The following is a 14548-nucleotide window of genomic DNA, read 5'->3' on the forward strand; positions in this document are numbered from 1 at the left end:
AGGGCAATTGTGCTTCTACTCTCTAAATGTACAGACTCTTCGATCTAGCAATTCTCTCTTCAGGAGTGCATTCTATAGACATACATAGACACCAAGACATAACTATAGAGAAGGACATTTCACGGCAGCATGGTTTACAGCAGCAAGATTGCAAATAGCCAAACTGACCAAATTTAGTCTGAAATAACTGGTACCCCAGACAGTAGAATAAGAGGGATGATGCAGATCCAAGATTCATCATTTTAAAGAGTAATCAAGGTGCAGAACAGTATATGTATTTATGCATATTTACAGAAAAAACAGGGTAGGGTGGGTGAATGTATTCAAGGTACACCAGAACAGTGGTTCTAACGGTGTGAATCTCAACCAGCAACAATAGCACCTGGGAATGTTCAGAAAACCAAATTACTGTGGCCCCACTCAGAACTAATGTGGAACTCGCAAGAGAAAAGTCCAGCAATGTGTGTTTTAATATGCCTTCTAGGTAATTCTAAAATTTTTTTTTAATGTTTTTATTTTTGAGACAGAGACAGACAGAGCATGAGCAGGGGAGGGGCAGAGAGAGAGGGAGACACAGAATCTGAAACAGGCTCCAGGCCCCGAGCTGTCAGCACAGAGCCTGACGCGGGGCTCAAACTCACGAACCGTAAGATCATGACCTGAGCCGAAGTCAGAAGCCCAACCGACCGAGCCACCCAGGCACCCCGCCTTCTAGGTAATTCTGATGCATGCTCAAGTTGAGGAACTGCTGTGATAGAGCATCTTTAAAGATACCCAGAAGAGTGGTAAGAGTTGTTATATCTAGGGAATGGATAGATTACTTTGGTATGTTTGGATTTCCCCTCCATGTGTATTTATCACCTTTTTTGAATAAAAGATTAATTGGGGTGCCTGGTATTAGGGGCACCTGGGTGGCCCGGTTGGTTAAGCATAGGACTTTAGCTCAGGTCATGATCTTATGGTTCATGGGTTTGAGCCCCGTGTCAGGTTCTGTGCTGACAGCTCAGAGCCTGGAGCCTGCTTCAGATTCTGTGTCTCCCTCTCTCTCTCTCTCTGCTCCTCCCATGGTTGTGCTCTGTCTCTCTCAAAAATAAATAAACATTAAAAAATTAAAAAATAAAATAATTATCAAAACCTGCCACTTTGATGCAAACGGTAGGAAAGTTCAGTTTCTAGAAAACGGAATTATGAGTTCTGAATTTTGACTCAAAAAAACAAAACCAAACAAAAAAACAAAACAAAAAAACAGCAGCAGCAGCTGGGGCGCCTGGGTGGCTCAGTCAGTTGAGTATCTGACTCTTGATTTTGGCTCAGGTCACAATCCCAGGGTCATGGAAACGAGCCACGTGTCAGGCTCTGCTACTCTGCACTGAGCATGGAGGCTGCTTAAGATTCTCTCTCTTTGCCCTTCTCCCCTACTCACACTCTAGCTCTAAAAGAGAGGAAAAAAAAAAAAAAGAAAAAAACACAACAGCCTACTTTAGACCAAGATTTCAACGTGAAAGATAAAGCATATCTATAAATGACCATGTATGGTTTGGCATAGCAGAGCCAAAGTCTGGTGATAATGAACTTGTTATTTATTGAGGTAAGGTTTTTCAAAAGAAGAAAAACCTTCTGAGAGGTTTCATTAGAATGAGGCAGATTACCCTTCTGTAGAGAATAACAAAAACCCAGAATAAAAGCCAAGACAAAGAGAAAAATTGAACTTTTTTTTTTTTTTAAAAAAGCACAAAAACCCTACATACTAAAATTGTACACATCAAGTATTGGTCCAATCTTATATCAATCTATTTACATTAAACAGCACCATGGTTTTCTCATCCAGGTTAGTTAAACATGCCCAGAAAATTGTTATGCAAAGTATATTTTCCTTTAAAACAAAATAAATTCTTGAGAGCTCAAATTCTAAACAAACAAGAAAACTTCTTACCAACCATAGATTATTGATGATATCACCCAATGTAACTTAAGAAAAATAGGTTTGAACACTTTTCCAGTTGTCTGACTTTGAGAGATGTTGCTATTAGTCAATGTGGCACACAAATGACAACGAAACTCTTCGATGACAGGGCGTTACAGTCAAATACCCTCAAACCTCTACCTTCAAATGTCAAAATACTCCTTCGGAATGAACGCTGCTATCGTCTCTTGAATTTAGATTCAATTATTAGCAATCCTAAATTAAATGTAGCCACAATCTTTAAGATGATTGCATAAAGAAAGGGAAGTAAAGCTCTCAGAAACAGAAGTTACAATTACAGATATTATATCTAATCAGGCTATAGGAAATTTAATGCCATTTTAAACTTTACATTTAACTAGCAGTTTCATTTTGCCATTAAAATTAATAATAATAGTGCTTCTCATCCAAATAGGTGTGGAGGTCTGATCATTTTCCAGGGAGAGCAGTATAAGCACCTTCCTGCCTCTACCTTGCCATCTCACCGAGGCTCGGGGCTACAGTGATTATGGGATAGCCCCCTTCTCATTTGTGGAACTTCGAAAAGGCTCCAAATTAAATATAACCCTTGGCAGCTTTATTCCAGTCATAGTATGAGAGAATCAGGCGCTCTCATCAGATTTTTTTGTCTTCTCATCTAATCTGCAGATGGTTCTTAACTGGACTCTTTGCTAGGAAAGATGAGAGAGGAAAATTGTCATCCACCACAAGTAGAGGTAACAGTGAACTGGAAAGCACTAACATATAAAGCAATATTTCATCATTTGGTCTCACTGCTGATGTTTAAGCGATGTCCGTAAACATACTAGTAAATTAGGAGTTGAAATTTTCTCTTAAAGACTGAAAATAGGCACAATTCTCCCAGGCACAGATACAATGGGTTTTCCTTACACCCTTCCTGCAGAGTGGGGGAGAAGAGAGAATTTACCTTATTATCTTATAGTGGGAACACTTGCCCTTGATTCCTTGCATTCCCTGGCCCAGTGCATTTGGGGGAACATGCTGAAAAGTCCCAAGCACAGTAGGTAGATGAATTGAAGGTATTACATTGTAGCGACCTTCTAAGCCTGGATATAAAAACAGCTTCATCATAGAGACATTTCAAAATATCTATGCAGCAAATGGACAAGTGACTTTTCAAGTGAGTATCAGCTGAAAATCAGAGATCTGACTGCACTAAATTATTGCCTAGTGTTCCAGAAGGGTGCCTGCCACCAATGTGTTGGAAGGCACCAAAATTTAGTGTGAATGTAAATAAGGAGCTCAAGATATGGGGATGGGGAAAGCAATACTAAAACACAATTTGCCAGTCTCTACTCCTTTATGGCTAAATACTATTGAGCAAAGAATCAAGACCAGAATAGAAATGAACCTTGAATACTGCTCTTTTCAGTTTCCATTTTAAAAAGCTCAAGTTTTATAACTGTTATTGATGATTTCTTGAATCTATTTTTTTTTTTTTTGATTCTGTATTCACAAGGTGCTTGGTGCTGTTCTTCATGGACATAACATTCTATTTACAGTCCAAATTGTTTAAATACAGTCATTACATTGTTGTTGGCTATTTTAAAATAAATGGTTATCTGTTTTTTAACTGCCTTACAAATTAGAAACTGTAATTACATGAGTCTCAAAGGCTGGCTCTTTGTGTTTTATTAATTATTTTTGTTGGTCTCCATCACAGATGGAATTTTTCACTGGTAATTCCTCAGAACTAAATCCATTCATACGGAATTCAGAGCAGTGAAAATAAATTTCACGCCATAGAGTAGGAAATGACAACAACAATAAAAAGGGGTGGGAGGGACCTGGGGACCAGCCAATAGGACCAATCAGTTCTCCACTGGTGTTGGGTTTTGCAACGGCTGGCTCATTATAACCTGTACAACATAGTCCTTTGGGATCTTCAGCTCTTCCAACTTCATTTTGTCGGTGAGAGGTCTGCCAGAAAAGAACCATCGCTGACTACTCGGTTCCACTCCTTCTGCTGCATGTAGCCTCCTCTTCATGTGATATACCGTGTCTGTGCTGCGGACCACAAGTTTGAGGTCTTTGCCTGTGGAAAGGCGCAAACGGAGCTGACATTCGTATCCAGAATTAGGTGGTGGCTCAGGAATATCCAGAGTCTCTATGTCGCTCTTTTCCTCGATCATGTTGATTGGTGGTGCCAAGCAATAGACTGGAAGCTGGTATCTGTTTCCCAGTTCATCATAGCACTCTGTAAGTGCACCTTCAAAAAGAGAAGATATGAGTAAGAGTTTCAGCTCAATGAATGCATTTTTATTTATACCCTACAAAATGCTCAAGCCTCTTGCTAGCTTGCCACTGTAGAGGAGAAAAAATATATAAGGCCAATCACTGCCAGCTGCTCATCAAAGATCATCATGAAGGCCCATGGCCAATTATTTGGTCTTAACCTTACCTTAACCAGGACCCTAGCTCCTTACCCTCACGTTTTTCTAAGCCATTTCATACCTAATTCACACTTTCATTAAAAGAGGATAAAGGAAAAGAGGGGCACCTGGGTTGCTCAGTCGGTTAAGCATCCAACTCTTGATTTCAGCTCAGGTCATGATCTCACGATTTGTAAGATTGAGCCCTGCATCAAGCTCCTTGCTGACAGCATGGAACCTGCTTGGGGTTCTCCCTCTCCGTCTCTCTCTTTGCCCCTCCTCCACTGGTGCTTGCTTTCTCGCTCTCAAAATAAATAAACTTAAAAAAAAAAAGGTAAAGGAAAAAAAAAAGCACACAGAATCCAAACTTACTAATATTATTAGTGTTTGGACCAAGTTAAGGGGATATTCAAATTGTGCTGGGATATCTTTTAAAGAAATAAATCAGTGACCTTAACAACAACCAAAAAAGCAAAAAACAGATCTCTAAACCCAATTCACCCCAACACAGTGTTCCAGAGCAGTTCCCTCAGTGCCTCAACTTCCTAAATACTTAGCCAAAAGTCCTTCGTCAAAGACACCACAAACTGGAGATGATGAGCTTACCAGCTGCTCTGGCTTCTGGCTTATAGATGAACCTCATTTGCACAATCACCACAAAAATGACTGAGGGGTTTTATTTAACCCCAATTAGTTAATCTGTTACAGAGAAGTTATGGGTTGAAAAGGAAGAACAAAAGGGGTAAGAAGTTTATAACCAGATAGCTCAGGGGAGAGAAAAAAATCATTTATGGTTTAGAAGGAGGTATTAATGACTGATTTCTTTATAAAGCATAAATTGCATTATAATTACCAGGACTTCCCCTGGGAAGCTTGAAAGAATACATAATGAATGTTTTCTTACAAGGTTATTCATATCACGTCCTTTGTTCAAACTGGAACATTAATGTCAGCTGATTATCAATTTGGATAAAAAATAAAAACATCTACCATATTCAAAACACTCACACAGGCTAATGAGAATGGGGTTGGGACACTGAGAAATACTTATTAATGAACAAATAAGTCAATGAACTGAACTTTGTAGCCACTATCAATAGGCTGAAAATATAAGGCATCCAAAATGAGACTGGAACAGTCACCAGCCCACCATGACTTCTGTCTTCTAAATTACATGAAAACGGGCTGGGGTGAGAATTCAGTCACCAAGCATAACACACGTGAATCTCCCCTTTCCTCTGTGTTTAAATTTTTTTTAATGTTTATTTATTTTTGACAGAGAGAGAGAGAGAGACAGAGCATGAGCAGGGGAGGGGCAGAGAGAGAGGGAGACACAGAATCCGAAGCAGACTCCAGGCTCTGAGCTGTCAGCACAGAGCCCGACGCGGGGCTCGAACTCACCAACCGCGAGATCATGACCTGAGCCAAAGTCGGATGCTCAAGTGACTGAGCCACCCAAGTGCCCCTGTGTTTAAAGATATCATTCAGCCTCTGTGTTGTTCACTAATTAATGCGAATGCTAGGACATTGCAGAAATGGATACACTTCAAGCACAGTTGCAGTACCAACGCTATTTATAAATAATGGTAGAGTCAGTTGTGCAAACTTCACTATTTATATAGCCTAGTCCTGAGGCAAAGAAATCTACTAGTGTCTTCCAGCTGGGCTGGCCACCAGGAGAACTAGGAGAGAGAACATGGAGAGTTCACTAAAGACCCATCACCTCTATTAAGGAAACACCTCAGATATATATCCCACTGATATTGCTGGGGGGGGGGGGGGGTCAGTATGGTCAGCCTAAGTACCAGAGCATATCTACATAATTGTTCTGCTAGAAAAACATTCTTTTAGAGGAGCACCATTCCAAATCATTACCTTCGAAATCTAGAGACCAAGATGAAACTCCCAGCCTTGCTATTAACTAGCTGTGCAACCTTAAGCAATATTCTTTAACCTGAAATACGCTTCTCACTCAGCAAAATGAGGCAGGAGAAAATCTCTAAAGTGGTTTCCAGGTTTGCATGTGCTGCTTTGTCGTCAGTGCCATGACAGATATAAAATAGCAGGTCTGCAAACAAAAGCAGTCAAATGGCAAGCAGAACCATGTCCAGACTGAAAGACAGCTCTTTAGAAAAGGACTAGAGATGTCATAGCAGCTTTTGTACATTGCTACAACAGGAGTGCATGCCAATCTCAAAACAAACATACAATCAAATAGGTACTTTGGCTCTTTTTACATCTGAATGCCCCTATGCCATAGATAGCAGACTTCTCTCTCTTTTTTTAAAACGTTTATTTATTTTTGATAGACAGAGAGAGAGAGAGAGAGAGAGAGAGAGAGAGAGAGAGACAGAGCATGAGTGGGGGAGGGGCAGAGAGAGAGGGAGACAGAATCCGAAGCAGGTTCCAGGCTCCGAGCTGTCAGTACAGAGTCCGATGTGGGGCTTGAACTCACTCACGGACAGCGAGATCATGACCTGAGCTGAAGTCGGATGCTCAACCAACTGGGCCACCCAGGCGCCCCTTCTCTCTTTTTCTTAAAACTAATTTCAGGGGCACTTGGGTGGCACAGTCAGTTGAGCGTCCGACTCTTGGTCTCAGCTCAGGTCGTGATCTCATGGTTTGTGGGTTCAAGTCCCAAATTGCGCTCTGCACTGATGGCATGGAGCCTGCTTGGGATTCTGTCTCTCCTTCTCTCTGCCCCTTCTCTGCTTGTGTCAGTTTGGTCAAAGTAAATAAATAAACTTAAAAAAACAAAATTAAAAAACAAAATGCTAATTTCAGGCATCTTCTGCCAATTCATTCACTCATTTCTCTCCCTCCCCCACCTTTTTAAGATAATATCATAAAGGAAGAGATTTTATTTATTCATTTATTTTTAAAGTATACTCTACCTCCAATGTGGGGCTCAGATTCACAGTCCTAAGATCAAGAGTTGCATGCTTTATTGACTGAGCCAGCCGGGTGCCCCTGGAATGCAGTCTTCCCTTCTGCCCTTCAGCCCAACAAGTCAGAAATTCAGTTTTCAGACTTAAATCGGTGAGAATAAAAATTCCATGGAAGTGATACCAGTAGATGGCATATCTTCTTATTCTAGCTCAGGCAGCACTCATGTCTATGATGCTGGAAATAAGCTATCCAGACTTCGTATTGCTTAGCTTCCATATTTTAATATTTTGGGAATGGTAACTTGCATTTCGTTAACATGAAGTTTTCTGATTTACTCTTTTCCTCACTTTTGTCAAATTATAATCTGAGTTACAAACATGCTCTAAATAACTAAATAGGGGAAGTCAGATATGATTTTGTTACACTTTAAGCTATAGTTTTATTGGTTATTTTCTCCCCAAATATCTGGGATCATAAGTTATCATTAAAAACAATCATTGCTAGGGGCGCCTGGGTGGCACAGTCGGTTAAGCGTCCGACTTCAGCCAGGTCACGATCTCGCGGTCCGTGAGTTCGAGCCCCGCGTCAGGCTCTGGGCTGATGGCTCGGAGCCTGGAGCCTGTTTCCGATTCTGTGTCTCCCTCTCTCTCTGCCCCTCCCCCGTTCATGCTCTCTCTCTGTCCCAAAAATAAATAAAAACGTTGAAAAAAAAAATTAAAAAAAAAAACAATCATTGCTGACAATATATATAGCCCACAGCTGAATATTACCCCAGAATTACCTGCTCAGAGCAGAATGCCTTCTCTGTAGGCCCAGAGTTTTGAACAATACACTCCCAATCCTCCATTGTTTATTAGCCCTAAATCTCTAAAGACACAATGCTCTAATAGTGATCTCTAACACACCTTTGTAGGACTTTACAAGGACTACTAGAAAAGAATCTTCACAGTCCACAGAGTTGTTGCAGGTACATTTACTAAACACGTGGAAGAGTGTAAGACCCTAGGGAGAAAAGGTTACAAGAGAGCCAACACTGTCCTAGATCCCCAGAAACTTCTAATTGAGGTAAGCAGATACAGCAAACCCACCAGAGATTTTAAGTATAAATTGACACATTGAAAATCTAACAAAAGCTGAGACATCACACAACAGAAGAGTGACTAAAGTTAACAGAGCAAAGGAGGAGAAATTCTGAAGAAAGAGTGTGTTCCGGGCAGGACACGGAAAGGGCATCTCAAGAAATAGGAACGATAAGAAAACAAGAATTAGTACAAGGTAAGCAGGAAATAGCAAGTGATTTTGCTAAGGTAGAACAGAGAATCGATGATGTGAAATGACTAGATAGACAGAAACAGTGGCAACCTGATAGAAAGATTTGGGACTTTAGACTTCGTAATGTAGGAAGTAACCGGAGGTGGCTGATACAGTACATGAGTTATTCATCCAGCAGATACTGAGTGGCTGTTACATGCCAAGCAATGTTCCAGGTGCTAGGGTTAGGCTAGTGAACAACAAAAGGCTGAAGGCTATTTTATCATTTGTATAAAGAGACAATGCCTGGTATCAGGGGGACCTGCTGAAATGACTGCCTGACTACAGCAATGGAAAGAATTGGATCTAAGAGAATATGGTCACTGGCCAGACCTATCGAGTGGTTATGGATGATGGAAAAGAAAAAGGAAAGAATCACCTAAATAGGAAATGAGAGTGACAGAGAATTTAGGGTTACAAGATTTTTTGCTTAGTTTCTTAACTGCTTCAGGTTCAGCGAGATACTTCAACTGAATTATGTGCAGGTAACTGAAAAGGCATACTGGGAAAAGGGTTAAGAGCAGCCTGTAGAGTAATAATCTCAGATGTACAGGTTTGAACATAAAAGCAGACATTCGCTCTAGCTCTAAGCACTTCTCACACATTAACATTTAATCCTCACAATAGCCCTCTATGGCCAGTCTATTCCACTCATTCTACAAATGAGAAAATTGAAGCAGAGAGAAAGAACTTGTCCAGGGTCAGACACAATAAGTGATAGACTGAAATAATCTCATTCCTGAAGAAGTAAATGTGTAACATAGGGGTAAAACTCCAGGGCTGGGTTCCCAAGTGATATGGCTAATGGAAAGAAAGAAATGGACATGGGGGGGGGGTGGGGGGAGGAGGGAAGGCAGAGGAAAATTAAAAATTTTTTTTAATGTTTATTTATTTTTGAGAGAGAGTGAGAGAGGGAGACAGAGTGTGAATAGGAGAGGGGCAGAAAGAGAAGGAGACACAGAATTCGAAGTAGGCTCCAGGCTCTGAGCTGTTAGCACAGAGTCCGAACACAGGGCTCGAACTCATAGACCGCGAGATCATGACCTGAGCTGAAGTCAAACGCTCAACCGACTGAGCCACTCAGGTGCCCCATGAAGAGGAAACTTTTAGAGGGATGAAAAGTCAAACATGAATCACAAGGAGCAAGAAGCCAAGAGTCCAAATGCAGCCCACCAACACAACTGCCAATGATATGAACAATGTAAGATCCAAGAAGGAACTGGAAGATGAGGCAAAAGAAAACGGTGACTAAATTTCAGTGCTGTGAGGCCACCAAATGTAGTGACAAAATGGACCTATTACTGTCACTGTCTCACCTACCATATGCGAGGAATATATGAACAACAGGGCAAAGTTGTAAGATGGAGAGTGTTCCTTAAAGAAAGCCTGTACGTTTAAACACAAGAAGGAAATAACCACTTTGAATGTCAATAATGTAGGCATTTTTCTACCTTTCTAAAATCACTTTTAGCTATGTTTGCATTTGCAATTTCTAGGTTTTTACTCACTGCCCACTGGACCCTGAGGGTATGGTTCATTTAGCAAATTCACTAGTTCTAAAGAAGTTCTGGTCAGGCTTGCTTACACTGCTCACCAAGCAGTCTCAGTGCAAGGATGCTCCTGTCTTTTTTCCCTTCTCCTCACAAACCTATCACAGGCTTCAAGTCCTAGGAGGGACAGATGGCCACCAGGATAGACAACTGCCAGGGTATCACCTCCCCAGGTCAGGAAGCCCTGAAATCTCCCCATGATAGAAAGAAAGCTGCCAAGGCTCCACCTTGTGTCCTAATTTCATACATATTTTCTCAAGTTTTTATTTACCTTCTGTCTAGATGACTTGTGCAGATATTCTCTTTTCCTCGGTCAACTGTTTTCTATGGTTATTTTATGAAGTATTTTAAATTTTTTTTTTCTTTTTTTTTTTTTTTTTAATTTTTTTTTTCAACGTTTATTTATTTTTGGGACAGAGAGAGACAGAGCATGAACGGGGGAGGGGCAGAGAGAGAGGGAGACACAGAATCGGAAACAGGCTCCAGGCTCTGAGCCATCAGCCCAGAGCCCGACGCGGGGCTCGAACTCCCGGACCGCGAGATCGTGACCTGGCTGAAGTTGGAGGCTTAACCGACTGCACCACCCAGGTGCCCCAAATTTTTTTTTTTTTCAACGTTTATTTATTTTTGGGACAGAGAGAGACAGAGCATGAACGGGGGAGGGGCAGAGAGAGAGGGAGACACAGAATTGGAAACAGGCTCCAGGCTCTGAGCCGTCAGCCCAGAGCCTGACGCAGGGCTCGAACTCACAGACCGCGAGATCGTGACCTGGCTGAAGCTGGACGCTTAACCGACTGCGCCACCCAGGCGCCCCAATTTTATGAAGTATTTTAAAATACTTCACAAGAAAATTAAAAAGATAAAACTAGATTATATGCCAAATAATAAGAATAGCTTTACTAAATGCCACAACTCTTTCTCAAGCAATGTTTCAGGTTAAAAAAAAAGAGGCCTTTTTCAGCCTTTCATTCAAAGGCCTCACTGCTTATCCCTCTATGCTCACTCCTGTAAGACTGCATGCAGTCAGTCTTAATGTTTTTACTACCTGAGACTCACATAGCAACATGAACAAATTTTTGTTTTTTTGATTTTTTTAATGTTTGAGAGACAGAGAGAGTGAGAGAGAGAGCGTGCGTGCAGGGAAGAACCAGACAGAGAGGGGGATGGAGGATCCAAAGCAGGCTCTGAGCTGTCACCATAGAGCCCGATGCAGGGCTTGAACTTACGAACTGTGAGATCATGACCTAAGCTGAAGTCAGACACACTTAACCCACTGAGCCACCCAGGTGCCCCTACATGAACAAATTTGTAAAAGTTAAAAATAAATTTTTACATTAGGCAACTTCTGGAGATACGAAAGGTTATCTTGTGATGATGGTTTCATGGTGTGTACATGCCAAAGCTGATCAAGTTGTACACTTGGGGCGCCTGGGTGGCTTAGTTGGTTAAGCATCCGACTTCGGCCCAGGTCATGATCTTACAGTCTGTGAGTTCGAGCTCTGCATCGGGCTCTGTGCTGACAGCTCAGAGCCTGGAGTCTGCTTCGGATTCTGTGTTTCCCTCTCTCTCTGTCCCTCCCCCGCTCATGCTCTGTCTGTCTCTCAAAAATAAACATTAAAAAAATTTTAAAAATATGTGCTGCTAGTATACTTCAATATACCTCAATACAGTTGAAATTTTAATATTCAAAATACACTGACAATCTGATACAGAAAACTGTCCTCCCAAAATTAACTAAGCGGGCAACGTCCTGGAACTACAAGGCTTTTGTCACATTGGGGGTCTCTTCCAAAGCTTGTAGAAATACTGTCTTTATTCTGAACTTCTCTTTTCTTTCTTTCTTTCTTTCTTTCTTTCTTTCTTTCTTTCTTTCTTTCTTTCTTTCTTTTCTTTTCTTTTTCTTTCTTTCTTTTTCTTTTCTTTTCCTTTCCTTTCTTTTCCTTCCTTCCTTCCTTTCCTTCCTTCCTTTTTTTCCCCCGATTTCTCTTTTCTAACTGACCCAAAAGGCACAAACTCTTTTTCAACAAATGTGACTTCTTATGGCAAAGGAAGGCCTAATGAAGTTGGATAGAAGCACGGAAATAACAAAGACTGTACAGGAACAAAACAGTAGGTTCATCCTATGATTTAGGAAGCCTACTGTCAAGTCTAATGGAGGACCAGAAGACTGGAGAAGTAGTGAATCTGATGCAAGGAGTAGCAGCTTTGGAGTTGATCATACTCAAATTTTAATTTAGACACTAACTTTGGATATATTCAATCTGTTTCCCCAAGGACTATAGTATCTATCTCAGAACTGTCATAAGGATTAAATAATAAAACTCATGCAAAATTGCCTAATACATATAATAAACCCATTGAAAACAATGTTGGTTCCCTTCTCACACAAGTTTTAAATCTCAGAACCAGATTTACAGGGGAGAGCTCACTCACAGCAGCATCACAAAGCATCAAACCTTCACAGAGTTCGAGTCCAATGCGTTATGCCTCATGGGGTCCTCTACAAACCTGAATCGCAATGTCAAAAGGACCATCAAAATTACCCTTCATTCAAATATGAGTGGTCTTTTAGGACTAACTAATGTCAAGCTCTCATGCAAACAACACTTTCCTGGGAATTATATTAAGCTTATATCTGGCAGTCAAACACTAGGAAATGCTACCAAGTTAGCTATTAAGACGGTAGCATTCAGAAGCACCAAGTCTAATATGGAACCTGCTTGGGATTCTGTCTCTCCCTCTCTCTCTGTCTTCTAGCAAGCATGTGAAAGGTGGCTTAGCTTGTGTACATTGCTCAAGCCATCTGATAGCTAAACCATGATTAAGAGCTTGTGCAACATTTTGTCACATATTTAAGGGGACAATGATCTTCAGAGAAGCCTACTGACACAGGGACAATCTTTTACCTCCGCTATTTCAAGGCCTTTGTCACTCTAATTGAAAAAAAGGGGGGGGGGTGACAGAAACAGAAGAATGGTTAAGTTTACATTTTATTTTATTTTTTAAATTTATTTTTATTTATCTTGAGAGAGACAGAGAGCAAGCAGGGGAGGGGCAGAGAGAGAGGGAGAGACAGAATCCTAAGCAGTCTCCGAGCCACAAACCGTGAGATCATGGCCTGAGCTGAAATCAAGTCGGATGCTTAACCAACTGAGCCACCCATAACGCCCCGGGTAAGTTTACATTTTATAACTCCAAATCATTTTAGATTCTTCGAGGATAGAGTGGAAATCATTAATTAATATATTAATATACTATTAACTTATGGTTAGTCATTCAACAGATCCTATATTAATTTCCTGTTTCATTTCTAATCACAATAGTCTGGAGAAAATCCTCTGTCTCCATGTATGTGTAATGTCTTCATGCTTTCATTCTTAAGCTTTATGTTGATGACAAATTTATCAATTAAGCTTATTAAAAGACAAATTCTGGGACACCTGGGTGGCTCAGTTGGTTAAGCATCTGACTTTGGCTCAGGTCATGATCTCACTGTTTGTGAGTTCGAGCCCCACATCAGGCTCTCTGCTGTCAGCACAGAGCCTGCTTCAAGCTCCTCTGTCCCCCTCTCTTTCTGTCCCTCCCCTGCTTGCAGTGTCTCTCTCTCAAAATAAACATTAAAAAAAAAAAAAGGCAGAGGGAGAGAGTGAGCGAATCTCAAGCAGGCTCCATGCTCATCATGGAGCCCAGCACAGGGCTCAACCCCATGACCTGAGCTGTAATCAAGAGTCAGACACAATCAACTGAGCCACCTAGGCACCTCTATAGGGACCTTTAAATAACCCAGAATTCATGCACTGCTTCTTTTTTTATTTATTTATTTTGAGAGAGAGAGAGAAAAACGCGAGCAGGGGAGGGGCAGGAAGAGAGGAGAGAACAAGAATGCCAAGTAGGCTCCACACTGCTATCGCAGAGCCTGATGTGGAGCTCAAACTCACATACTATGAGATCATGACCTCAGCTGAAGTCAACTGACTTCAGCTTAAACCAACTGACCCACTCTGGAGCCCCATGATCTGCTTCTTAACGGGACTCTCACTTAAGGGAAACAGAAACAAGGCCTGCACATATGCATCCTGCCTACCCATGTCTTTAGAATCCACTTGTTTCTCTTTAGTGTTAATAGAAGTATACCGTTTGGGGGCAGGGGGTTGTTTTTGTTTTTTCCTAAAGATTTTAAGTGATCTCTACACCCAACATGGGGCTTGAATCCACAATCCCAAGATCAAGAGTCACAGGCTCCACTGACTGAGTCAGTCAGGTGCCCTGGTTTCAAAGTATTCTATATAGTGTGGGAGAGATTAAAAATGGAATTAACATTGAAGATTACTTGTGTGGTCACTCAACAAAAAACAGAGATGAAATGACTTGATGGTGTTATTCAATTGCTTTGTTACTGTTAAATCCAGGACTTGAGTTCAAATCCCAATTTCAATTCCATG

At 41.1% G+C, this 14548-nt stretch overlaps 1 protein-coding gene across 2 annotated transcripts in view; it reads right to left on the reverse strand.

Annotated features, from left to right (window-relative positions):
* Window positions 1–1699: 1699 nt before the first annotated feature.
* The window catches only part of UBTD2 (ubiquitin domain containing 2), a 64025-nt gene continuing 51176 nt past the window's right edge, over window positions 1700–14548 (reverse strand). For both annotated transcript variants that reach the window (XM_086715872.1, XM_086715954.1), the window contains exon 3: window positions 1700–4193. In XM_086715872.1, the coding sequence (XP_086571998.1) occupies window positions 3796–4193 (398 nt within the window). In that variant the 3' untranslated portion in view covers window positions 1700–3795. The remainder of the gene's footprint in view (window positions 4194–14548) is intronic.

Source organism: Puma concolor, chromosome A1 (assembly GCF_028749965.1).
Source record: "Puma concolor isolate L17-30 chromosome A1, mPumCon1.1.hap2, whole genome shotgun sequence".
Classification (NCBI taxonomy): Eukaryota; Metazoa; Chordata; class Mammalia; order Carnivora; family Felidae; genus Puma; species Puma concolor.